This window comes from Gossypium arboreum, chromosome 9 (genome assembly GCF_025698485.1).
Source record: "Gossypium arboreum isolate Shixiya-1 chromosome 9, ASM2569848v2, whole genome shotgun sequence".
NCBI lineage: Eukaryota > Viridiplantae > Streptophyta > Magnoliopsida > Malvales > Malvaceae > Gossypium > Gossypium arboreum.
The window spans coordinates 61,088,733-61,116,343 of record NC_069078.1 but is presented as its reverse complement, the minus strand read 5'-3'; the positions used below and the strand labels follow the sequence as shown (position 1 = coordinate 61,116,343).

Below are 27,611 nucleotides of genomic sequence, written 5' to 3'. Positions count from 1 at the left end.
GGAAACCAACAACTAATGGTTGTATATCAGTAACCATAGTTTGAGTTGGATAACTGAAGATGTTGCCAACAAATAATAATGTGGCTCCATAATAACTACAATATTCTAATCCCACATTCAAGTCGAGCTCATGTTGATAAACAGATGATCGTCTACCCAAGGAAGATGTAGCTTCATCAATATTTGGGTTAAAATTTGGAGCTTATTGATTTAACTGAGTAATGTCAATTACCGAAGATGTTTATAACAATGGTTGAGTGTATGCCTTGGAGCAAGATTATTGTCTTGTAACTCTACATACAGCTCCGCAACATGCAGATCCCAAAGTTGGTATGTGCCTATACCATTGTCTCTGCATTTTCATTGTAAAAAAGTTTCCATATTTTTTTGACCGCTTCTGCCACCGATGTGCAAACATCGGGGTAAAGAATCAATACCAAACAATTAAATATAATGCGGTATGATACAAATGTGACAGGTCAATTGTAATATTTGTAATGTTCAATGGAACACTCGAGTATTCCAATGATCGAACCCACAAGATTCAAGGATTAAGTGATACCTAAACAATTGGCATGCAATTAAGGAGTCTAGCTAACTACTCACTACGATCATATTACGACAAACCATAATTGAGGTTGATTATGCTAATTAATTACCTAAAACAGAAAAGGACTAAATTGTAAAATAAGAAAAATTACAAAATCAATAAATCAATAATAGATAGTAGTTGGTTGACTTCTATGTTGTTAATTAGCCTTTGGATTAGGGATCTAAATTGTTTGCACTCCTAAATTGGCTTAATTTTACCTCTCAGTCTTAATTTTACCAAGTTAGACAAATTAGTTCAGTTTATCTTTCAACCTTACCAAACTAATCTCGGACTATCAAATTATTGCTCAATGAGATCTCCTCTCGGTCTCACTTATCTATATTTTCCTTTAGGGACGTCAATTCTAAGTTTTGAAGTCTATTCTATTCAGTTCAAATTTTGTGATTTAGTCCCTGAACCAAAAATTAACTAACCAACATTTTCATCATCCAACCACCTAGGATTTAGCTACTCATATTCATTTCTAAACATGCAATTATCCAACATTCAAGCAAAAGAAATATCAAGATAAGCTCAAGAGAAAGCTGATAATATTTTAAGCTTACTTGCAAAAACTTAAAAAGAACAATAATGGCAGCAATGGTGGTAAATAAAAGCACAAAATATGAGATTTTTATCAGATGAAAATAAAACAAAGCTTAGTTTTATTAAAACTAAGGATTAAAATTCAAATACAAAGGAAGTTTAACATACTAAATAGCAATTAGCACGAAGCTACATTAACTTAACTAACTAACTAACTACTTAACCAAAAACCAAAAAAGTTGAAGCTTAAACCTTAAAAAGATAAAGAAAGCAACTAAACTCTAAGCTAAAAAGATTATTAAAGTTGAATAATGTAAAAGTCTCATTTTTTCTCTCAATCAAAAGGTAGCTTTTTAGTTGATTACAATCCAATTTTTGTGACCAAAATGTCATTCAGCGTCTAATTTTGATTGGTGTTAAGATTGGAAAAAGACTATCCCTGTATTAATATTTTGTCTCCGCTCGACAAGGGTATCGCGATACCCACGGCAGTCTTGAAATGGGGGATTCTTAAGTGTCTCCGTATCATGATACCCCTGGTTGGTACCGCGATACTACTAAAGATGACCTTAATTCTTCTCGTTTCAACATTGCTAGGGGTATTACAACTTTCATGCTTCGATATCGCGATACTCCCTTTCTAGGTGATGTTTTCTTCATATTTGGGCTACCATCAACTCCCTATAACACTCAATTACCTCGTTAGGTTCCCTATGGCACATTTGGCCAACTTGGGTCTCAAAAATAGCATAAATCACACAAAATTACTTATTCAAACGAAAAGCTAAAACTAAATAATAAAAAAAGACATCCAAATTGCTCAAAAATAAGTTCAAGTGTAATGAGAGCTTAATTTAATGTATCAAATTACGACAGATCATTTGTATGTCCAAGGATTAGATGCCATTGGAAATATATAATACAATTTTGAATTAACTCTTACAAAAGGGCAAGCTATTTTATGTTTAATCTTTGTCTTTATTTCATTGAGTGTCATAGAATTTGTAAATCTTACGCTATATGATGGTTGGATTCAAAAATAGCACCAATATCGGAATCATAATTTGCCTATCGTAGTAGATGAATGTTGCGAACTGGTTGTTTATCTTGAATATAACTGCAATTTAAATTAATACAGTTGTTAACTAACCCTAAAATACTAACTCTCTTTATATTTTAATTTTTGTTGAATTGACAAATGGGTTTTTATAATACAATTTAATTAAAAACTAAGCAAACATGATATTAAAGCTTCAACACAATTTCCTTATCATATAATAAAAACATCAACTTTATACAATAACAATTTTAGATTTTTTTTTATATAGGAAAATACATTTCAAACATACATAAACCCTAATTACATAAACCACAAACCTTATGCACCTCCATCCTTCTTCTATTTAATCTCCTTACAAAGCTTAGGAATGGAGTCAATAAAATCGTCTTAAAACCCACCAATGTCTAAATTCCCCATCTATGAAAAAAAAGGAGGATTTGGATTTCTCCTATGGATATGATTACCTATAATCAGCTGGGAAGTTCTTTTTGCACCCTCTTTTGTGATGGCCTTCGCAAATTTTTAGATTAAGATCTCATACCATTTTGTTCTATTTTTCTTGTTGGAAGATACCATCAATAACAAACTATCGAACCTAACTTTATGTTCAACATATATAAATGTTTCTCTTAAAAAACTATATTTTTTAACTTCCCACCTAAGACTGGTATAACATGAACAAATTAACTCCTGTATAATGAGGTTCGCAACAATTATGTGGGCAACAACGTAGTCGTTGTTTGGGTCCATCTTATAATTTCGTAATTTTTCTACCAAAATGTCAACAACCTCTCGTTGCTATTCAGTTCTTATCTTTTTCACAGTTCAGGTATTCGTAGCCATTTTTCTCTGCACAAAACATTTAAAAAGCATTGAATTTATTAAAATATATACCCTAACCCTAAACTATTTTACCATTTCAACCATATTACGTACATTCTAACCCTACTACCTCATGTCACAAATAAATTCATATAATGTCATTTTATTTTATTCATAAACCCTAAAATCGTAATATAATTACATTATAAAATTTTCTTACTTATTTATCTCGAAATTTGTCTATTCTAACTTTGATTCTAGAAAAAGATATTACTTCCACCAATTAATACAATGGTGGCCACTAATTGTTTATAGCATTTAATTCTTTTTTCTATATTTAATATTTATAACTTTCCATATTTTTTACTTTAATAAATCAATTTTTTGAAAAAAATAAAACATTTAAAATCGATATATCATTGTAACATTTACAATTTCTATTTTTTTAGGTAAACGATCTTCTTTTTACTAAAAAAGGTTAAAACATTTACAATATAAATATATAAATAATAATAAAAAATTTTACCAAAAAAAAACTAATTGTTGGTTTTCGACACTTTAAAATATTCATCTTCTTTCACTAAGCAAAACTATCATCTAATAAATTTAAAAACTCTTTAAGCTTTTTTTTTTTCTTTCCTTCACTTACTCTCAATTTTTTTTTCAACTTTCAAAATATTTTTCCAAATTGATACCAATGCTATCCCAAAAAATTGAGACTTTTAAAGAGCCTTCCATAACTTTAAGTCATGTTGGTACAATAGACAAAGATCTTCTCCTCCTTAGGAGACCTCAAATCAACATGACAACTACTATTTTAGACTCCCTAGACAGTAGAGAATCTCTAGCCCTACACCATGACAAAACATGGAAAACACCATATTGATATGATAGCAGTCGATTAGGATCCCAATGAACTAGGTGTATTGATTTTAACCTAAAATTGGCAACATCAATGTTAATTTGGGATTCAATTTTTCTCTTATATTATTTTGATTAAAACTAGATAAATAATTATTTTTTTGTATTATTCCAGAAAGAAGGTGATATGGACGCTTTAATTGCATTAGGAGTTTTTAGTTTTATTTATTTATTATTTCAGGTTTTACTAAGAGTTTTAGTTTTACTTATTTTATCTATTATATTAGGCTTTGTTTCCTTCATAAACTCTAAGTTAGGAATTCTATTTTATGTCAATTAGGACTCTTTCCTTTGTTATTAATACCTATAAAGGGTCGTCAATATGAAATAAAGAGGTAAGCAATTATTCTATCAAAAGAAACGTTATTTTGAGAGGGGGTTCAATCAAGGAGGAATCTGCCTTTTGAGTAACCATAGGTCGAAGTAAGAATTCTTTCTCGTATAGACCTGTGACTAGATCCTACGCCAAGACGCATAACAACTTAGTATCCGTGGCAGCTGTCATGGGTGACGAAAAGACTTTGACAGCCAAGCTGGAGGCTTTCATGGAACAAATGGCTACAAGGCAACAAGCATTAGAGGAGCAGATGGCGATATTATCTCTTTTGATCCAAAAGATAACGAAAGGAGATTCAGAGAAGAATAATGAAGGACAGCGCAGTAGCAGAGGCAGGAAAAGGAATTTAGACTTGCAACACGGTGGGTGCATGGTGCCACGATACTCTAAGATGGAATTTCCCACTTATGATGGTGTTGGAGATCCTTTAGGGTGGTTGAAAAGATGCGAAATTTTTTTTGGCAATCAACGAACTAACGAAGAAGACAAAGTGAGCTTAGCATCATTCCATCTTTTAGGAGAGGCCCAATTGTGGTTTGATCAAATGGAAGAAGAGGAGGCAAATCTTGATTGGGGGCGCTTCAAAGAGTGTTGTCATGTAAGGTTTGAGTCACCTGTGAGTAATAACCCCTTGGGAGAACTTCCCAACTTGAAACAAACTAGGACTGTAGAGGAATATCAACGTCAATTTCAATCACTATTGGCTAGGACTATTGATCTTAGACCTCAACAACAAGTAAACCTCTTTACTGCCAGGTTGATAGAGGAACTTAGAATTGATATTGAGATGCAACAACCAAAAAACCTTGGAGTTGCAATGAATATGGCTCGAACATTGGAACGTAAACAAAATGTCTCTTCCAAATTGTCATCTCGAGCCATCCTAAATTGGCCAACTTCCCAAAACACTGACAGCAATTGAATCATTCCAACAACTAAGAACATTACAAAGGGAGGGGGACAAACAATAGAACCAACAGGGAACAACAGCAAAATAGGTTCTTCTGCACCATTTATTAAGAGATTGACACGGATAGAAATGACAGAAAGAAGGGCTAAAGGGTTGTGTTATAATTGTGACGAATCTTATTCCACGGGACACAAATGTAGAAGGTTATTTTAAATAGAAATACCAGATGTTGAAGGCAAGCAAGATGATGATGAGATAGATGATTTTGGATAAATTCTGAAATTTATTCTGAATTTGAACTTGAAGACAAGCTCAATTCCGAGAAGGGGAGTAATGATATGGACACTTTAATTGCAATAAGAGTTTTTAGTTTTATTTATTATATCAAGTTTTACTAAGAGTTTTAATTTTACTTGTTTTATCTATTATATTAGGCTTTTGTTTTCTTTATAAACTCTAAGTTAAGAATTCTATTTTATGTCAATTAGGACTCTTTCTTTTGTTATTAAGAATTTATAAAAGGCTGCCAATATGAAATAAAGAATATGAAATAAAGAAGCAAGCAATTATTCTATCAGAAGAAACGTTATTTTGAAAGAAAATTCAATCAAGGACGAATCTACCTTTTGAATAATCATAGGTCGAAACAAGAATTATTTCTCGTCTAGATCTATGACTAGATCCTATGCTAAGGCGCATAACAGAAAGCCACATTTAAGACTATATAAAATTAACAAAAGAAGGAAAGCAAGACAATACTCTCACTTCATTATTTTTACTCCAATAAATGTAACATTGATGATTTGTATATATTCTGTACAACTTTCCCTAATTAGTGGCTCCTGACTGACATAATGACGTACTCTCTTAGAAAAATCACAGCTCATAGCAAGACTCCAATTCTCACAAACACCACTTGTGGCTATTTTAACACTACACTATATATATTTATATATATAAAGATGCCACATTATAACAAAACATCTCACAACCAGCCAATGAGCATCCAACTTGAGAGGGGCAGCAGCTCACATGGTGCCAACTACTGCCTCCTTTTTTCGTCTCTCTGTTTGCTCTCATCTTTTTTTTTCGATGCCAACTGCAAAATGGCAACACCACAAACTTTATGTGCCAATTTTGTGGTAACCAGCACCTCAACGAATAGCAATGGTGCAAAAAGATATAACAAATGCCCATGCTTCTACAACTTTTGCTGACATGGGAAAAAAAGGGCACAAAAAAAGAAAATATATATTTGGTTCATGATTCCCTTTGAGACCCATCTCCACCCATGTTACGTGCTTGCTGATATTGGAGAGTATATTGTCTTTGAAGATCTCTAAGCTTGTTGAGAAGTTCCTGGAACGTTGGCCGGCACTGCGGATCACTGGTTTTCAGGATGTTTTAGATTCATATATCAAACCATGTTTATATGACATGAGGGAAGAAAGAAAATCGGATTTACTTGTGAAGACATGTACTACCCTAAGTCAATGAGCTACGAATAAACCTTCGTTTTCAAACACATGAAAACGTTGGCTTAAAATGAATATGCGACTCATCATGAAATCCCAAGATAATTTTGGTTTAAAATAATATATGTAAAGAGATAAGCACCTATGCCAGCAACTCTCAATTATAGAAGCCCACCGTGGATCAACTCCATTTGGTATCTCTAGTCGTTGGTTCATGAACCCTACAGCTCCTATCACCTATAAATATTCCAATGTAGGACCTTGTTTTTAGCAGAGAGCAGTTGGTTCGATGATTTTCAACTCTTCGGAAAAGATAAAAACTATACCTGCATTGAGTTGAGATTTTCCCAAGGTATCTTCTCTGTAGCAAGCTCCCATAATACAACTCCAAAGCTATAAATATCAGACCTAAGTGTTTTCGAGAAGATCGAGGTCAGCAGTGGGAGAAAGGCAAATGTGATGGGGCTTGGGGATTTGTTGTATGTGAGTGAAAAAGAGAGGAAAGGGAGAAACATACTTCTCATCCGAGAGTTCATTACGAAGAACTTCAGGAGCCATCCATTGAGGCTACAGAAAAAGTCACGGTACTCCAATTAAGAAACTAAAAAGATAATCCTCGGGAAAATGATTAAGATATTAGATAAAAATATTTATTGGAGAAGCAAATGAAGGTTTCAGTAAATACCGTTCCTTTCCCAGTCCTTGTAGTGAGATATGTTTCGTGCTTGAGACGTGACAAACCAAAATCACCAACCTGTCCAAAATAGAATTACCGGAACCTTTTATTTCAAGTAAAAAAAAAATGGTATCCTCAAAACCTGAAGCAAACTAAAACAAGATTTGCATTTAGAAAGATGGACATCAGTAATGGCAAACCTTCACAGTCCAATTCTTATCAACAAGGAGATTTGAAGACTTCAAATCCCGATGAATTATAGGTGGATTGCAATGGTGAAGATAATTCATTCCTCGTGCCTGAAAAAGTTCAATCAAAAAGAACGAATTGAATGAGGGAAGGGCTACCCCAGCAATGCAAGCAAACATGAAATATAAACAAATGCAGAACAAAGGATGATGGCACTACATCCATCATAACCAGTGAACCATCATGATATTGAAGGAAAAAGAAAAACCAAATTAACCAATGCTTACAACATCCAAAGCCATATGAATACGCCGTCTCCAATCTAATTTGGTAGTATTTCTCTGTAGTAGTCTAAACAAACTCCCACTGCATCATTAAGATATAAATATAAGCATTCATCAACCCGAGCAAACCATACTAGAATTTAAATCAACAAAACTACCGTCCCGAGGAGCAAAAGATATGCAATGTGAAAGCCGAAAAATGAGTGCCAGCATAAAAGGAATTTCAAAAATAAAGTTGAGATCATGCCGTGGAAGGAACTCTGTGACAATGCAGAGACGTTGAGGTGAAGTCACAGCTCCCATGAACAGCAGAACATTTGGATGCCGAAGTCTTTTCATCAGAGATACCTTCAAAGAGAAGTCAAAATAGTGAGAGCAGCATTTGAAAGAGGAAGAAAGAAACTCAGAACAATAAAAAATGCAGCAACTTCGGTCTGTTGGCCGGGGCATGTACTACATGACTCCAAAATTACCAAAAAAGCAAAAGAAATCATTTAATGAAGTATGAAAATACAGTGAAAATGAATGTAACAATTAAGCGCACCTCCTGTCTAAAGGCATGTATAATATCATCCGAATATTCCTGCTTTGAAAATACCTTGACAGCAACATCCTGCAATAAAATGAATATGGTTCGTTTATGCAAATAATAAGATGATTACAGTTTTTTTTCCTAGAGCTCCCTACCATTTTCCATTAATCCATGCCACCATCTTTCCATTTTAGGCAAAACTTTACATGAGCATATAGATATGTTAGACAGAAAAAAAAAAAAAGGCAAAGTAACAGAAAGGAAACAAAGGAGAAGGAGAACAAGAACGTACTGATCCATACCACAGAGCATGATACACAGTTCCACAAGAACCTGAGAGAAAAAGCAAAGTAACATTAAGTAAATACTAGAATAATATATATCCATGAAAAACATCATTGAGTAACAGAAACAATCAATAGAGTAAAAACAAAGTAAAACATGGACTGCAAGCTTTGAGTCAATTATCAATTTCTCAGCCACTCGCATAATTGTCTAATGGACATTTGGGTTTCGGTTCATGTGCTTTGATATTAGCCATATCAACGAATGAAGATGATAGGATCGGTGTAAAGTTCAATGCATAAAGTAGAGGATCTAGTTATTAACAAGTTCATAATTCCATCACATCTCCCAGTTGCAGTTCAGCAAAAGAATTTACCTTGCCCTATTTGCTCTCCAATCGTCAAGTCTTCCCACAAGATCTCATAATCTAAACAATCAGAATCCATGTCAACTTTATTAACAGCACTACTGCTGGTGCTTCCACAGCTGCTGGCACTGCTTGTGCTGTTAACATTAATAGATGATGACCAGGAACCCGATGCCTCGTTATTAACAGGTCTATTACCTTCATTAACATGGCCTTCAGTTTTTGCACTAGAATATGAGCACTTGGGTTCAAACGTTTCATTCTCCTGATCATTGCCCAACCAAGGCCAAACAAAACGTGCAGTCCTTGCCTCCAATCCTTCTCGATCATTCCCTTTCCAAGGCCATGATAACCCTTTCCTATTCATTAATGTCATAATCTTTTGGATTGCAGGCTTTCCTTCACTCTCATCACCAGAATCTCTCGAGGTTTTAACTGCAGGCTTCTCCTCAAAAGGAGAAAATACACCAAAGGCAGATGGGTGTACATCTCCCCTCGGTGTACTGGCTGCACTCGAAGTTGCATCTTCTTTATGATCGAAATGTACAGCATCGGACAAAACATGATCAGAATGATGACTATCTCCACTTCCCCCTTCCGGATCAATGCAATTCTCTCCGGTCCTAATTCTGGACTTCACTTTGTTGCTCACCTTGGACGCCTGCATTAGTAACTCTTTCACAATCAACCCAAGACAAACTACAATAACAATAAAAAACCAACCAGAAACTACATGAAAATTAAGGAACCAATACCAAATTCGTTATCTTCAACGCAATTGCAGCTTGCAAAGGTTGCTGAGGATCAAGACCGAGTTTAGCTGAAACAGCATTTTTGGACCGGCTGAAGGTTGAATCTCCTTCAGGTTGCTTTTCAGCCGAAAATGCAACTTGAAACGGCCGAGAATCACTGGATACACAAATAATTCCAACCAAAGAACCATCATCATCATAAAAAGGAGTATCAGCTACAAGAGCTGATAACCTCTCCCCCATTTTATTCTTAACAGGAAATTGCCCAGTCCAACTCTCACCCATCATAACACGATGAACTATATTATTCGCCACCGCAAAGTCCCTGGGATCGACAAGAAGTTCAAAGGCATCTTGCCCTAAAGCCTCCGCCGCTGAATAACCATAAAGGTTTTCCGCAGTTCGGTTCCTGCAAAAAATGCCCAATTCAATAAGAATGCTACTTACATTTACTAATAACAAAGGTTAATCACTGACTAGAACATTAAAGGCATGAAAGTAACCCTCTTACCAATAAATTATACGGCCATTAAGGTCAAATATATGAACAGATTGTCCCATAGACTGCAAAATATTTAAATACTGACTGTTGGTGAAATTAACGGCAGCCGGACCAGTATTCCGGCTTTCTCCATCACCTCCGCCGCCGCCATTTCCGGTATCACACCTTCTGCTCTCTCTTTGCAACGGCGACGAATGCCGAAACGAGCAAGAACTTTTCTTCAAAGCAGCAGCCGACGTAGCCGCCGCCGCAGCCGAATTCCCCGGGCAGCGGCGGCGTTGAGGGGAAGTAGAGTGGGATCTTTGACTAATGTGGTCGGGCTTTGACTGACCGGCGCCGGATTGTTTTAATCTAGACATTTCTTGCTGGAGATGCTCATGTCCTGCCTCCAGTTCTTGGATCTTCCTCAAAAGCTCATCCGCTGTAGGTGTTTCCATTTTTGCTACTTTTTTTCTTCTTTTTTTTTTTTTTTGGGTACACTTCACCAAATCAAAAAGTCAAACCATAGGAAGGGGCTTCAAAGTTCAAAGCTTTGATAAGATACAAAAATCTCACTTTCTGTAGAAATAAACAGTCCTCTTTCTCTTTTAAGAGAGGTCTAAGACTCAAAGACTTCAACTATTTCTCTTTTCCTTTTTTCTATTTATCTTTTCTTTTTTTCTTGCCTTTTTCTTTGTTTTGGGACAGTTTCTTTCTGGTTTTTTGTTTTTTTTTTTTTCCTTTTTCGGGTTAATTCCTTATGGTGTTCTCGCATTATATTCTAAATTTTAAATAGGTTTCTAAATTTTAAAATACTTCAATTGAATCCAATTATTAATATTGTATCAATTAAGTGTTTCATCAATTAGGTTTTTAATCATAAAATGTAAACTTCTAATCTAACATGAAAGTCAATTTAAATATGTATAGTATATTTTAAAAATACATATATACTTTTTTATGTTGAGCTTTGAGACGATATTGTTAGAAATGATAGCTTTGAATCCCGAACTTAAATTGTAAAATAAACATGAACAACACTAAAAGATAAAAAAATATGAAAACAAAAGTGAAAAAAAATGTTTACATGTATAAATGATCTTCATGTTAGATACAAGTTGATATTTAACATTCAATTTAATGGTTAAACTAGTGATCTGACTTAATCGATATGATACATTTGGTTTTTGGATTTTCAGCTGATTAGGTTGATTTTTCAAACTTATCCAACAACATTCGATTTTAATCGAATTGACTAACCAACTTAAGCTTAAACCAAGATTATAAACGATTTAATCAGTAAAACCTTAATAGACACCAACTTAACTGAATGATTGGTTAAACCGATTTCAACTCGCCCTTAGATGATACTTCAAAAATCAGGACCAAATTAAAATCAGGTCTATAATACCCGGAGGTGTCTTGAAATTAGACCCTTTTTCTCATCGTGAATACCAGATGCTTTAAATACACTAAGGAGTGTCTTATCAGAGAAAAAAAAAATAGACTAAGGAGTAGGGTAGCATCCCCACGAGCTAAAATTCACGTGATTGAATTCATCCAATTAAGTGATAGAATTTCAGGTGAATGTCCAATGACTGTAGCGCGTTATCACAAACGCTAACGTCAAGGTTCCTCCTTCGATATGATGTTCCGGGTTTCACTTTTTCGCTAAGGGTAGGGTTTGAGAGGTATTAATTGGACCGACTTTATTTATTACTTAAAAAAAAATTAAAACCATCTTCTTCTTCTTTTTTTCCGTTTAACCAACAATCAAATGTTCTAGTTTTGTGGCTTTTTATGGCAAGTAATTTTCTTTCATTATTTGGTCCAAGCTACAAGTTTCCCTTTCAAAGTATAATAAAAGGGATAAAAAAAATATTTAATTTTCAATTCAATAATTTCTCCTAATTTGGTTTTTGCTTCACATTAGTTTTTGAAGTCTCCGTATTCTCTTAAAAGCGTTAAGTCATCATTTACATTTTATAAACAATTCAATTATATATAATAAAATATTAAAATTTATTTAAAAGCTATAATAATTCTTAAAACTATCTTTTTAAATAAATAAATAAATAACCTTAAAAGTAGATGTCTAGAATAATCTGAATAAATGGAGGTTTGAGTTTTTTATCGAAGTTCATTCTACATGTATTTTTAAATAATTTTATATTTTTTATAATTTCAAAATAATAATTTTAAATGAATTCTCAATTTATATAATTTTTAAATTGAACTATATTTCAACCACATGTCCGTTGAACAACTTTAGTGGTATTCCTTTTGTCAAGCGATCAACTATATTTAACTTTGTACTTATGTGTTTTATGAGCAATTTCATGATTTAATGTGTTCCCTAATTACTAAGTATTTAACGTTAATGTGTTTACTTTAACACATTCCTGCCATATTGTCCTAATATATCCATATGGGTCTAGAGATATGTTGAACACTCCAAAACTCGCAATAAAACTTCCTAACCAAATATCCTGCAAGGTAGCTTCAAAACATGAAACAAGCTTAGCCTCTATAGTAGAGGTTGCTGCTAGTGTCTATTCAACAATTCTCCAAGACATGACTCCACTGGCCAACTTAAAAACATATGTAGATGTTGATTTCCAATAATCAGCACAACAAACAAAATCTAAATCTGAATATCTGACAACTTTTAAAATTTTAGATTACCTATAAGTAAGCATGTGAATTTTAGTTCCTTGAAGATATCTCATCATGTTCTTTGCAACTTTCTAGTGGTCTATCCTAGGATTGCTTTCATATTTTCTCAACATTCCCATTACAAATGCAATGTTAGGTTTGGTATGGACTTGAGCATATATTAAGCTTCAAACGGCTAAAATCAGATTTTTTTTCATTTATTCCTTCCTAATTTCGAGTTTCAAACATTGGTTTAAATTGAACTTATCACCCTTAACAACGGGTGCAACACTCGGTGAATAATCTTTCATCTAAAACCTCTCAAGAATTATATTAATATAAGTTTCTTATGATAACCCTAACATTTGGTGAGATCTATCCCTTTGGATCTTAATGTCAATGACATAATATGTCTTTCTCAGTCGAAAAAGTGTTCTCTTCAATGTTTTTCAACACTCTTTGATTTTTCTATTTAAGCATATAATTCTCAATAGTAGCCTTGATGTTAATTTTATAAACCCGTTCACATTTGTCAAACGTGGTTTTGTATACCTTCATAAAGTCCTTTTTCTATTAAGCTTCACCATTATTGCTAGTTTCAGAATCAATTGCAACTTTTGTCAGCAACTAGGAAGTAAAAGCAACATAATTATTTAAGTTCTCATCATCTTCATCATTCTCACTTGCTGAGTATTTATCTCTCTAAGTCACATCAAAGACTTCTTTTTTATAGTGGTTGCACACTCAGCTTGTACATGACCAAAACCACGACATTTATGACATTGAATGCCCTTCTCCTTCTTTTATTTGGCTCCTCATTGATCACAGCCTCTTTGTCTTTGTTTTAGGATAAGTTTTTGGAAATATCAAACTTATTTCCTCCTTGACAAGTTCTTAAAAGCTTTGTTAAAATTTTGTGTTTGCAATGTCATTTGTTCTTGCAATTCCTCAATGGTAGTGGCACCCTCAGTTGTAATTAGTGTTATCACTTGTAAGGCTTGTCCCACTCAATTTATTTTTCTTAAGACTTTTAACTCAAGTGTTACTTAGTCTAGATAAATTTATATTAAAGTTTGACTGACCTTGCTAGAAATTGTAACACCCTAAACCCGGTCGAGACGTCCAGACCAAGTTGGTGAGTTACATCATCCGTTCTAAAAGTCATACCACTATAACGCAATCAAATTAAACCAATAGTCACATAGTATTCAACACAACAGTAATTTAAATACATAGTCTTCCTAGATTCATAACATCATAAAGCAAATATTCCTAGTGATAATAATAATGTTAGGAAAACAACATTAAGTATCTGACCGAACTTCCGCGACACCAACCCGATCAAGTCTGATTACCACTTAAAATCCAAACAATAACAAAATAAGTTGTGAACTCAGTGCGTAAAAAGGAATACAACGCAACAACGATGACTTATAGAGAATTTTCCTGTTCAGAGATTCGGTTCAACACAGAAGCGTGTTCAATCTAGGTTTAGAGCTGAGATATTACATGTGTATACATGTATTATTCTAGTTCAGAAATAATTCAGATCAGATTCAAATACAATGCTCCTATTTCCATCTGCTACACACCAACTTCAACCATCCCAGCACACCATTATGGACATTTAATGCCCATCCATCCCTGTACACCTTTAGAGTGTTCAATGACACTTTCACAGAAACACAGCTTAGCTGCTAGTTCAATATACGACAAGTTTCAGAATCAAAGTAATACTTATTATGGCATAGCCATGATTTCAGTACAGACTCCCTCCTTCTTCATAGTCTCCCACCACATGTTAATGCAGAATGCAATAATCCATAACACATGTTTAGTCATTCTGGTACATTACATAATTAATAAAACAGTTCAATAACAGAGTAGTATTACAGTGCACATTCAAGTATGTGATTCATAGATCAGTCTCATATAGGCAAATTCAATCATTCGTATATTGAAGAAACCAATATCAAAGTTTAGCAACCATCTCAGCCTCAAAAATAGTTTTCAGATCCAATATCCTGCCACACGGCCTGGGCGCATGCCCGTGTGCCTTGGCCATGTGGTTTTCAAGCACAAACAGTGAGTTACATGGCTTGGGCACACGCCTATGTCCCTGGCTGTGTGGTTTTATATTATAAACAGTGAGTTACAGGGCCTGGGCATACGCCCGTGTCCCTGGCTATGTGGTTTTTACACCCAAAATAGTGAGTTACACCACCTAGGCACACGCCCGTGTTCCTGGCCATGTGGTTTTTACACCCAAAACAGCGAGTTACACAGTTTGGTCACACGTCCATTGTTAGTACAAATCTCCGGTGAGGAAAATCTTGAACACACGAATGGAAATTGAACAGAAGAAGAAATAGGACAAGGCTCTAAGGGGTGTATCAAGCCACTATCTTTAAGGTTATATTTGCCCCCACCTATCTTCAGCGTGCAGACGATTTTCAAGAAAATTAACCTCAAGGATACAATGAAGCCAATGACTATTTGCGTTTTGCACTGACGAGAATAGCCCACTACACACTGAGCAATGTATGACAAGAAACTCAATTTCTATAAAGGATTTCTGCAGTAATACTTTATAGAATAATCTAATAATATTAGAATATGAAGGAAGGAAAGAAACAATATTAGAATTTGTTGGTATGATTTCCAAATGAAATCTCATTCCTATTTATAGGAATTTTTATGTCTCTTCATAGAGATATCTTTTATCAATAGGTGTCTTACTGAATAATAATGTTTTTAAAATAAACTCATAATTATTCATTTAATTCTAACTATTCAAATAATATTATTTAAATAGTTATAATTCTTTTTCAAAAAATTAAAGAATATAATCTTTTGATTAATTACACCCATTCATTTATAGTTATTGGAACACTATAAATATTTGAAAATGTTCAAACATCCGTGTCCCTAGCCGTGAGAACCCTGCACTAAAATGGCTACACACGGCCTAAACACATGCTCATGTGGTTGCCTGTGTGGTCTTAATTCAATAAACAGTCAATTACAAGGCCATTTACATGGCCTTTCACACGTCCGTATGACGTACACGGCCTAGTCACATGCTCGTGTGCCAAACCGTGTGGCGTTGACAGTTACCATTTTCGGCGAAAAAACTTGCAAAAACTAAGGTTTACGACACGCACCTACTTTCGTTTTGTCAAAGAAACAATACGGATTGTTAGGATCGACCTGATTAAGCAACAAACAAGAAAAATAGCAGAATAAATTGAGAAATTGAACACACAAATTTAATGTGGAAAAACTCATCCAAAGAGGATAAAAAATCACGGGCAAAGATAATTTTACTATAATGGCAAAAGAACGAAGAGTATAAAAGATAGAGATAAAGACTAAACCCCAAAAACCTAAAAACAAAGAACCCTCAAAACGTAAACACAGAATTCTCTAAATATGCTATGAGTTCTAATTTCTAATGGGTGTATTTTTCTAAGGTTGTAAAAGAGCCTATTTATAGGCTAAATTCATAGGTCAAATAACAATAAAATAATCTAAACTAATCAATTTTTGATTGAAACAAGTAAACAGAGTTTAACTGAAAGATTATTTTTCAAATTTGACTGAAAATAAGAGTCATATTTAACACGGAGACTACCCAAAACCTAATTAATCATTCCACAACCAATTACACAATCAATTTCAACATTTAGCAAAATCAACCTATCGTTAAAGACATGACGAAAGGTTTGACACCATTCTATTGCAATTCGTACACTCACCTCGTACGAAACAGAAGAAGTCAAACTAATACGGCAGATTAACATCTTTTGCAATATCCTTGCCTAACAAAGTAACTAACTGAAGATTTAACAAAATTCAAACAAACTAATAATGACTCGTTTAGACAGAAAAAATGTTAACAGGAAGGAAATCACAAATGAAAGGAAGTTGCAGTAAAAATTACGCAAAATCAACCTCACAGGCAATTAGACTTTACAATTCCACATAACAATCAATTGCTGGAAGAAGAAAAATAAAAACAGAAAGAAATGAGAAACAAAGAACTAAGGTTTTTGAAGAAAAAATAAAAAGAATGATAGAATGTTTTAAGTTAACCACCACCCCTTTAGGCATTTGCGAAAAAAATATTCCCTAATGTATACGATGAGATTCGAACTCAGAACTAGACAGATGCTTAACCAGTGAACTAGCAGGCTTGTAACGCCCCAATTTTCGGGAATTCTGTGAATGTTGGCAAAATTTCATGCTTTGATTTTGTCATTTATGAGTGAAATTATGAAATAAAACCTATGTGAAAATGTTTGAAAATGCTATAGGCTAAATTGAAGTGGCCAAATAAATAGGAGTGCAAAATAGGAGGATTTGCATGACAAACCTCCCATTTTACATGAAGTGGTCAGCCATTATGTTGTTGTAGACAATATGATCACTTGATATCCATAATTCATGGTACAAATTGATAATGGGTTAGGTAAATGTTCCATGATAATGGATTAGGTAAATATTCCATGATAATGGGTTAGGTAAATGTTCCATGATAATGGTTTAGGTAAATGTTCCATGATAATGGTTTAGGTAAATGTTCCATGATGGGCATTTCATGTCTTTTGTATTAAAGAATTAAATGGATGAAATATGAAATTTTATTAAAAGAAAAAGGGGTGAAAAGAACAAAATTTTGTCCATCTTTGTTCATCATAGCCTAAAGTTAGAGAAGAGAAAGGAGAGGAGAAAGCTCTTGAATGTTCGGTCACTTGGGGAAGAAAATTGAAGGTAAGTTCATGGTAGTTTGCTTCTATCTTGATGTTCATGAGTTCTTCTTGATTCTACCTTAACTCTTGAAGCATATTTTGGTTTTTGGTTTTGTTGTGAGCATTTGGTCATGAATTAAAATGAAGGAAATGGTTGTTGTTTCATGTTCTTTTGATGAAAAATGGAAGATAGGTGAAGTTGAGCTAAACAAATGAGCATGCATGTGCCTTAGATGCTAAGGGGAAAAATCGGCTAACATGTTGTGCTTTAAAATGATGAAATGGAGACTATACTTAAGTAAACTCATAGATATGTGATGATTGATTGGTCATATACATGTTTAAATAACATGCATGCAAGTTATGTGTGAAAGAGTGATTTGGTAATAAATCTGCTTGGGACAGCAGAAGAGATAACGTGACTTTGGAAAATCACCATAAATTGTGAGAGATGAGTTAGAAGGTGAATAAATTATGTAATTAAATCTTAATAAGTCTAGTTTCAAATGAAATAAACGAGAACATATTTTGAATTCTGTACAACGAGAAATTTGATTCGTAATGAAGAGTGGTCGATTAGTCAAACAAAGAAACATGGGAAACTTTAAGAAAAATCTGGTATTGATTGGCCAAACCAAAATTCTGAAAATCTTATGGATATAAGATATATGAGTCTATTTTCAGGAAAATTAACAGCACTTGATTTGAGTTTCGTAGCTCCAGTTATAAATGATTTAGTAACTGTTGCTCGGGAAGACAGCTTGCGTGAAATTATGATTATGTGGTAAACATTGACAAAAATTTGTTAATGAGTTGCTTATTGATTTCTTATAAGCTTACTATGATCTGTAGGTGTGGTTGGTCGAATATTGTAAGGGGTTAATACGTAGTTCGTATTTGAATAGTTAGATTAACGTGTTAGTAATCCAATTGTAGGCGCTCGTGTGTGGATCTCACAAGATATCGTCGCAAACAGGTGTGTAACTAACACCCTCTTTCTTAGTCTGGATCGGCAAAAGTCGAAAAGTCGAAATGCCGAAAATCGGTATTTTGTAGATTTGCGAGTGTGCGAATGCTCGTGAGGTAAATCGATTAATGTTTTTGGTAAGATGCAAAATTTGGACTGCAAAGTGCATGATTTCTGTGCCCTCGATATTTTTGGGCTTAATGGGCCAAAATTGGAATGATGGACCAACAGGCCAAATTCGGTAAAAACCCTCGGTAAGTGATTCTGTTAGTACGTGAAAAGTAGGAATATGCATGAAAAACCCTAAAATAGATAATTATTGAAATACCTTTAGAGGTGGAAAATTTACAGTTTTACCCCTAGTAGATAAATTACCGAAATACCCCTAGGGTTAAATTGACCTAAAGGCATATTTGACTGTCGTTATTTACTGCATGCCATGTTGTTATTATCTGATGCATGGGATTGGGATATTGACGGAGGAAGTACTGAAAGTGGCTTGTCCACGTACTGAAGCTTTGCCTCAATTTATCGTTAACTGAGCGTTAAAGTCAAGAATCGTGGAGTGTTAATTTGGCGGGTTGAGCTATTCCCACATGGAGTGTATGGCTGGTACGGTGGAGTGTAGTGGTTGGTGGGTTGAGTAGTCTCCCAAATGGGCTTGCATATGTTTATTGATGTTGCATGTATTTTGAAATGGGCCTATGGGCCATACTGTTATCTGAATAAGGGCTAAGGCTCGGTTTATTGTAATCAAAAGGGCTCGCCCAAGATCACTGTTACTGAATGGGCTTAGGCCCAATGGGCTTAAGTCGACTTGGGCTTTGAATGGGTTTTCCTTACACACGAAGTTTCCCAAACTCACCCCTTTTATTTTCATCCACGCAGAAATCCCCAACCATAGTGGGCTTGGAGCTGTGAGGGAATTGAGTGGCCACCCGCTCTAAAAGTTTGGTTTTCTTCCGTGAACTGGACATCCTATTATTTACGCCGAGGTTTGGGTTTTAAATGTAATAAGGTCGCTTAATTATTTTTATGGTTTTAATATGTGTTACTAAGATAGGTATTACTTATTTTAACTGTTGAAATTGGATAGCTTTAGGCGCTTTTCAAAAACAACAATTGATTTTAAAATAATACGACAACAAGCAAAGCTTCCGCAATGAAAGTATTTTCCAAAATTAATCACTTTTCCTAAAAATGACTTAATCAAAATCGATTTCCTAGAAATATCTATGACGTTAAAGTATGGCAATGGCGGTATGCATGTCTAGGATTGGATCCGAAGGGAGCTTGGTACTTAAGCAATCCGATGGACTCACCACCTCTTTTCCGGCTTCCTACCGGTGCATGCTTCCATTCACTTTAACCTATAATGAAATTATCTTTTAACACACTAAGTAAGTTTTTTCTGGATCAACAATATAAAATGTTTTGAACGCTTCGATGTGGCATGTCGGATCTGGTCATAATGTCTGGGCCGGGTTTGAAGTGTTACATTTAGTGGTATCAGAGCCTAGGTTGCAACAACTCGGCTGTAGAATGGGTTTACAAAAAAAAGATTTTCGAAAATGAAAATTTTATAAAGAATGCGAAAAACTCAATTTTCAAAATTTAGATCTTTAGAAGGTGGCATTCCAAATCTCCGGCTCAAGTCTGTAAGTATTACTCTGAACTTTTCTGAATATTTTCCTGAATTATCTGTCTGCATCAAACCCTATTAGGATACTCTAGATAGGATGATATGAAACCATAGGAAAATCGATAAGAGATCGAATCGTAGCTAGACTTTGATTCTCGAAAACAAACTCGAACTCTTCGTCGATTCATAAAACATCTGTAATAAACATTGGAATATTAATTGATGCATAAAAATTCGTAATCAAGATAATACGATATGAGTACAAGAGGCCGTGGACGAAGCTGAGGAAGTGCTCGAGCGAGATCTTTGTCTTCGAGACATATGCCGGCAGTGGATGCACCGGTACCACCGACAACAGAGGTAGAGTCTCATGACCGTGGTGCCGGGGATGATGCCCTGTCACAGGCAATGCTTCATGTTCTGGAAAGGGTTACCGGGACAAGTTCGGGCAACGAAATTCGAAGATCGATTTCTGAACGACTCCGAGCCAACGGAGCGGAGATCTTTAGGGGCGTGTCTGGTATAGCCCCGAATGTGGCAGAATATTGGTTGAAGGCCACGAACGGATTATGGACAACTTGACCGCTCCGAGGAGATTGTGAGTGGGTATCTGTACTAAGTCCTTTGGGTCACTCGGTTAGGGTAGACAAACTGTATAGGGATGTACCATTAGAAACTCAAGGTAGGATTTTCCCTGGAGATCTGATGGAGTTACCGTTCGGAAAGTTTGATCTCATTTTGGGAATGGACTGGCTTGTTAAGCATAAGGCTACCCTGGATTGTGCTGCTAAACGAATGGTGCTAAGGACCACAAAGGATAAGGAGGTTATAGTGATAGATGAGCGAAGGGATTATTTGTCCAATGTGGTGTCAGCTTTAAGAGCTGAAAAGTGGATTCGGAAAGGTTGTGAGGCCTATTTGGCATTTGTAAGTCAGTCGGAAGAGAAGGGACTGACAGTGGATAAGGTTAGGACCGTAAAGGAGTTCCAAGATGTTTTTCTGGAGGAGCTTCCAGGATTGCCTCCGAACCGAGAAGTTGAGTTTGGAATAGATTTGTTGCCTGGAAAGGCGCCTGTGTCTATCGCACCGTATAGAATGGCACCGAAGGATTTAGTGGAGCTAAAGGCTCAAATTCAAGAGTTGTTGGATAGGGGCTTCATTAGGCCAAGCGTGTCTCCATGGGGAGCACCGGTGCTATTCGTGAAAAAGAAGGATGGTACGATGCGGATGTGCATTGATTATCGCCAGTTGAACAAACTGACGATTAAGAATAAGTATCCACTGCCAAGGATTGATGATCTGTTCGACCAGCTTAGAGGAGCTTCTGTATTTTCCAAGATCGACCTTCGATCTGGATATCATCAGTTAAGGGTCAAGGAGGCAGATATCCATAAGATAGCATTCAGGACTCGGTATGGTCATTACGAGTTTCTGGTTATGCCATTCGGACTGACGAACGCTTTTGCAGCGTTTATGGATCTGATGAATCGTGTGTTCTAACCATTTTTTAGATCAGTTCGTAGTCGTCTTTATTGATGATATCCTGGTATATTCTGAAACTGAAGCGAAACATGATGAGCATCTCCGTATAGTGCTGCAAGTGTTAAGGGAGAAGGAACTCTTTGTGAAGTTCAGCAAGTCTGAACTTTGGTTGAGGGAGGTAACCTTTTTAGGACATGCGGTCTCTGCCGAAGGGATTAAGGTGGACCCTTGAAAGATTGAAGCAATTTTGGAGTGGAAGCCACCTAGGATGGTGTCGGAAATACAGAGTTTTCTAGGACTGGCAGGATACTACAGAAGGTTTGTGAAAGGTTTTTCTGTGATGGCAGCACCTCTGACAAAACTCATAAGGAAAGGAGTACCGTTTGTATGGACTGAGAAGCAGCAGGAAGCTTTTGAGAAGTTGAAGAAAGTTTCGACTAAAGCACCTGTGTTAATTCAGCCGGAGTCTAGGAAGGATTTTAGTGTGTACAGTGATGCATCACACATGGGTTTGGGCTGCGTGTTAATGCAAGAGGGTAAGGTGGTTGCATATGCATCACGATAGCTTAAGCCTCATGAGGGGAACTATCCGACTCATGATTTAGAGTTGGAAGCAGTGATATTTGCACTTAAGATTTGGAGACATTACTTGTACGGAGAAAGGTGTATTATATACACTGACCATAAGAGTCTTAAGTATTTGTTGAGTCAGAAGGAGCCAAACCTTAGGCAAAGGAGATGGATTGAGTTACTTAAGGATTATGACTGTTCGATCGAGTATCACTTAGGCAAGGCTAATGTAGTAGCCGATGCTCTAGGTTGTAGAGCTGTATCTGATCTAAGAGCAATGTTTACTCGTCTGAGTCTGTATGATGATGGAAGTCTGTTGGCTGAGTTGCAAGTGAGGCCAACCTGGGTGGATCAGATTAAGGAAAAGCAGTTGAACGATGAGTCTTTGGTCGTTCGTTTCCAACAAGTTAAGGAAGGGGAAACTTCTGAGTTTGGGTTAAATGGCGATGGAGTTCTGTATTTCCGAGGAAGAATTTGTGTTCCGAAGGACTCTGATTTAAGGCAGACAATATTGAAGGAAGCTCATGGAGGACTTTGTGCCATGCATCCTGGAGGGAACAAGTTGTATCACGACTTGCAAGAATTGTACTGGTGGCCTGGACTTAAACGAGAAGTAACGGAGTTTGTAGGGAAATGTCTGACATGCCAGGAAGTGAAAGCTGAGCATGAATTACCTTCTGGACTATTGCAGCCAATGAAGATACCACTTTGGAAGTGGGAGAGGGTAACCATGGACTTTGTGAGTGGGCTGCCCTTGACACTATCGAAGAAAGACTCGGTGTGGGTGATTGTGGATAGGTTGACCAAATCGGCCCATTTTATACTTGTTCGTACTGACTTTTCACTTCAAAAGTTAGCCAAGTTGTATGTGGTGGAGATTGTGCGACTTCATGGAGTCCCAGTTTCAATTATTTCTGATCGGGATCTCAGATTTACATCTCGGTTTTGGCAAAAGTTGCATTAGACGTTGGGGACGCGATTGAATTTTAGTACGGCTTTCCATCCCCAGACTGATGGTCAATCAGAAAGGGTTATTCAGATTTTGGAGGACATGTTGAGGGGATGCGTGATTGACTTTCGAGGTAGTTGGGAGGATTACTTTCCGTTGGCGAATTTATGCATACAATAACAGCTTACCGGTAGTATTCGAATGGCACCGTATGAAGCATCAGATGGACGAAGGTGTCGTACACCTAGTTGTTGGACCGAACTAGAGAGCGACAAGTTCTTGGACCGAATTGGTAGCGATATCGAGGATAAGGTCGAATAATTAGGGACCGGTTAAAGAAGCATCGATAGGCAAAAGTCATATGCGATTTGAAGCGTAAGGAGATTGAGTACTCGAGAGATGATATGGTCTTCTTAAAGGTTTCTCCTTGGAAGAAGATATTAAGGTTCTGATAAAAGGGCAAGTTGAGTCCGCGGTTCATTGGGCCTTATCGGGTTTTGAAGCGAGTAGGCCCATGGCTTATCAATTGAATTGCCTCCGAGTTAGACAGATTCACGATGTTTTCACGTCTCCATGTTAAGGCGTTATTGTTTTGACCCTGCTCATGTCGTGCCAGTTGCAGAAATTGAAGTTCAGACTGATTTGACCTTTGAGGAGGAGCCTGTGCAAATATTGGCTCGAGATGTTAAGGTTCTCGAAGGAAATCATCCGTTAGTGAAAGTACTTTACGTAATCATAGAAGGGAAGAAGCTACTTGGGAAGCAGAAGAGACTATGCGTCAACAATACCCTCAACTAGTTGGATCAGGTAAACTTTGAGGACGAAATTCTTTAAGGAGGGTAGAGTTGTAACGCCCCAATTTTCGGGAATTCTGTGAATGTTGGCAAAATTTCATGCTTTGATTTTGTCATTTGTGAGTGAAATTATGAAATAGAACCTATGTGAAAATATTTGAAAATGCTATAGGCTAAATTGAAGTGGCCAAATAAATAGGAGTGCAAAATAGGAGGATTTGCATGACAAACCTCCCATTTTACATGAAGTGGCCAGCCATCATGTTGTTGTAGACAATATGAGCACTTGATATCCATAATTCATGGTACAAATTGATAATGGGTTAGGTAAATGTTCCATGATAATGGATTAGGTAAATATTCCATGATAATGGGTTAGGTAAATATTCCATGATAAGGGTTTAGGTAAATGTTCCATGATGGGCATTTCATGTCTTTTGTATTAAAGAATTAAATGGATGAAATATGAAATTTTATTAAAAGAAAAAGGGATGAAAAGAACAAAATTTTGTCCATCTTTGTTCATCATAGCCTAAAGTTAGAGAAGAGAAAGGAGAGGAGAAAGCTCTTGAATGTTCGGTCACTTGGGGAAGAAAATTGAAGGTAAGTTCATGGTAGTTTGCTTCTATCTTGATGTTCATGAGTTCTTCTTGATTCTACCTTAACTCTTGAAGCATATTTTGGTTTTTGGTTTTGTTGTGAGCATTTGGTCATGAATTAAAATGAAGGAAATGGTTGTTGTTTCATGTTCTTTTGATGAAAAATGGAAGATAGGTGAAGTTGAGCCAAACAAATGAGCATGCATGTGCCTTAGATGCTAAGGGGAAAAATCGGCTAACATGTTGTGCTTTAAAATGATGAAATGGAGACTATACTTAAGTAAACTCATAGATATGTGATGATTGATTGGTCATATACATGTTTAAATAACATGCATGCAAGTTATGTGTGAAAGAGTGATTTGGTAATAAATCTGCTTGGGACAGCAGCAGTAACGTGACTTTGGAAAATCACCATAAATTGTGAGAGATGAGTTAGAAGGTGAATAAATTATGTAATTAAATCTTAATGAGTCTAGTTTCAAATGAAATAAATGAGAACATATTTTGAATTCTGTACAACGAGAAATTTGATTCGTAATGAAGAGTGGTCAGATTAGTCAAACAAAGAAACATGGGAAACTTTAAGAAAAATCTGGTATTGATTGGCCAAACCAAAATTCTGAAAATTTTATGGATATAAGATATATGAGTCTATTTTCAGGTAAAATTAACGGCACTTGATTTGGAGTTTCGTAGCTCCAGTTATAAATGATTTAGTAACTGTTGCTCAGGAAGACAGCTTGCAGTGAAATTATGATTATGTGGTAAACATTGACAAAAATTTGTTAATGAGTTGCTTATTGATTTCTTATAAGCTTACTATGATCTGTAGGTGTGGTTGGCGAATATTGTAAGGGGTTAATACGTAGTTCGTATTTGAATAGTTAGATTAACGTGTTAGTAATCCAATTGTAGGCGTTCGTGTGTGGATCTCACAAGATATCGTCGCAAACAGTGTGTAACTAACACCTCTTTCTTAGTCTGGATCTCGCAAAAGTCGAAAAGTCGAAATGCCGAAAATCGGTATTTTGTAGATTTCTGAAAAGCGAATGCTCGTGAGGTAAATCGATTAATGTTTTTGGTAAGATGCAAAATTTGGACCGCAAAGTGCATGATTTACGTGCCTCGATATTTTTGGGCTTAATGGGCCAAAATTGGAATGATGGGCCAACGGGCCCAATTCGGTAAGAACCCTCGGTACGTGATTCTGTTAGTACGTGAAAAATAGGAATATGCATGAAAAACCCTAAAATAGATAAATTTTGAAATACCTTTAAAAGTGGAAAATTTACAATTTTACCCCTAGTAGATAAATTACTGAAATACCCCTAGGGTTAAATTGACCTAAATGCATGTTTGACTGTTGTTATTTACTGCATGCCATGTTGTTATTATCTGATGCATGGGATTGGGATATTGACGGAGGAAGTACTAAAAGTAGCTTGTCCACGTACTTGGAGGCTTTGCCTCAATTTATTGTTAATCGAGCAGAGAAGGTCAAGCTGTGGAGTGTTAATGGGTGAGTTGAGCTATTCCCCACTTGGAGTGTATGGCTGGTACGGATGGAGTGTAGTGGTTGGTGGGTTGAGTAGTCTCCCCAAATGGGCTTGAATATGTTTATTGATGTTGCATGTATTTTGAAATGGACCTATGGGCCATCTCATTATCTGAATAAGGGCTAAGGCCCGGTTTATTGTAATCTGAAAGGGCTCGCCCAAGATCACTTTATTACTGAATGGGCTTAGGCCCAATGGGCTTGAGCTGACTTGGGCTTTGAATGGGTTTTCCTTACACACGAGTTTCCCCAAACTCACCCCTTTTATTTTCATCCACGCAGGAAATCCCCAACCATAGTAGGCTTAGAGCTGTGAGGGAATTCGGAGTGGCCACCCGTTCTGAAAGTTTGGTTTTCTTCTGGTGAACTGGACATCCTATTATTTACGTTGAGGTTTAGGTTTTTAAATGTAATAAGACCGCTTAATTATTTTTTATGGTTTTAATATGTGTTACTAAGATAGGTATTACTTATTTTAACTGTTGAAATTAGATAGCTTTAGGGCGCGTTTTCAAAAACAACAATTGATTTCAAAATAATACGACAACAAGCAAAGCTTCCACAATGAAAGTATTTTCCAAAATTAATCACTTTTCCTAAAAATGACTTAATCAAAATCGGTTTCCTAGAAATATCTATGACGTTAAGGTGTGGCAATGGCGATGCATGTCAGGATTGGATCCGAAGGAGCTTGGTACTTAGCGGTCCGATGGACTCACCACCTCTTTTCCTGGTTTCCTACTTGGTGCACAGCTTCCATTCACTTTAACCTATAATGAAATTATCTTTTAAAACACTAAGTAAGTTTTTCTGGATCAACAATATAAAATATTTTGAACGCTTCGATGTGGCATGTCGGATCCGGTCATAACGTCTGGGCCGGGTTTGAGGTGTTACAAGGCTCATTCTTGACACCGATTTAGCCATAATTGCATTTAACCACCCAACACATAGATAATGGTTGTTTTAAGCTAACAAAACTTTAGCAACGCAGTTCAAATTTCAGACATTAAACAAAAAAGTAGAGTATAGAACCAGATATACATAAATTTAATTTCTGTAGATTCTCACAATTAGACTCTTAAATTTTGGGGTCATTACAGAAATTAAAGCTTGGTATTGACTTGTAAGAAAGGAGAGAGTAAAATAGTCCTACTAGAAATTAAAGATTTTGTTGGTAAGCTTTTGAGTTTAAATTATTCTGTTATGGGTAAATTGTGAACCTCTCTTCCAAGTTGTAGATGGTACAAAAACATCCCAAGTGTACTGTTTCATTTGATTTGATAGTGGTGTATTTTTATTCATATTGTTGTTGTTTATTGTTATTTATTATTGCAATTAAGTTGTAAAAAGGGTGTTCAATTGTTGTTGTTCATTGTTATTTATTACTGAAATTAAGTTGTCAAAAAGGGTGT

The 27,611-nt window shown here is 35.8% G+C and overlaps 1 protein-coding gene across 1 annotated transcript; it reads right to left on the bottom strand.

Moving 5' to 3' along the window:
• Positions 1–5,918: 5,918 nt before the first annotated feature.
• LOC108457503 (serine/threonine-protein kinase EDR1-like) lies at positions 5,919–10,985 on the bottom strand. The gene is made up of 13 exons (XM_017756619.2): positions 10,260–10,985; positions 9,752–10,157; positions 9,006–9,657; positions 8,637–8,677; positions 8,357–8,425; positions 8,060–8,160; positions 7,816–7,894; positions 7,540–7,638; positions 7,349–7,417; positions 7,181–7,230; positions 6,990–7,071; positions 6,806–6,900; positions 5,919–6,575 (listed from the first exon to the last, which is right to left on the bottom strand). The coding sequence occupies exons 1-13, from the start codon at positions 10,685–10,687 to the stop codon at positions 6,449–6,451; spliced, it is 2,298 nt and encodes a 765-aa protein (XP_017612108.1). The 5' UTR covers positions 10,688–10,985; the 3' UTR covers positions 5,919–6,448.
• Positions 10,986–27,611: the final 16,626 nt, after the last annotated feature.